The 753-nt window shown below is 39.7% G+C and overlaps 1 protein-coding gene across 1 annotated transcript in view; it reads left to right on the forward strand.

Moving 5' to 3' along the window:
• LOC107691162 (citron Rho-interacting kinase-like) overlaps positions 1–747 on the forward strand; it is a 108,911-nt gene extending 108,164 nt beyond the window's left edge. Inside the window, exon 42 of the mRNA XM_016489648.1 lies at positions 544–747. Within this exon, the coding sequence (XP_016345134.1) occupies positions 544–567 (24 nt within the window). The 3' untranslated portion in view covers positions 568–747. The remainder of the gene's footprint in view (positions 1–543) is intronic.
• Positions 748–753: the final 6 nt, after the last annotated feature.

Consider the following 753-nt stretch of genomic DNA (forward strand, 5'->3'; position numbering starts at 1 on the left):
TCAGCATATTAGAATGATTTCTGAAGATCATGTGACACTGAAGACTGGAGTAATGATGCTGAAAATACAGCTGCACATCACAGGAATAAATTACAGTTTAACAGAGATTCACATAGAAAACATTTTAAATTATAGTAATATTTCATAATTTTACTGTTTAGTATTTTTGATCAAACAAATGCAGCCTTGATGAGCAGAAGAGACTTCTTTAAAAAATGTCATTACACGGCTTTGTGGAATACTTGCTTCTGAGGTCTGTTTTCCCTCGATAACAACCGGCTGGATGTACATTATCTCTTACTGATCCCAGACTTTTAAACGGCAGTGTATACTGCTATAAATATCAGTCATCACTATATCTCCAGGAATATGTCTCAGTAAGATGAGATTGAAATGATCAGAACATATAATGCAATGCAATCCAGTGCTGATTGAGAGCTTTGACTTGATTAAAAACTCTAAACTATCAATCAGAGACAGAAGGCATGCAGTAGATTGTGTGCGACAGGTTTTGATGAATGTGTGTGTTTGTGTGTCCTGCAGGTGTGGGATCAGTCGTCAGTGTAAGAGTCATCAGTGAAGAACAGATCCGATCCCGTCTGGATGAGGAAACTCTCAGCACAACGTCCTGCTCACCAGGCCTTACAAACACAGACCATCACACACCGATCCGGCCAGCGTTTACTAGACCACGCACACTCACACTCACTCACATACACACAAACACACATACTCACTCACATACACACACAC

This window comes from Sinocyclocheilus anshuiensis, unplaced genomic scaffold, assembly GCF_001515605.1.
Source record: "Sinocyclocheilus anshuiensis isolate Anshui unplaced genomic scaffold, SAMN03320099.WGS_v1.1 scaffold458, whole genome shotgun sequence".
NCBI classification, from domain to species: Eukaryota; Metazoa; Chordata; class Actinopteri; order Cypriniformes; family Cyprinidae; genus Sinocyclocheilus; species Sinocyclocheilus anshuiensis.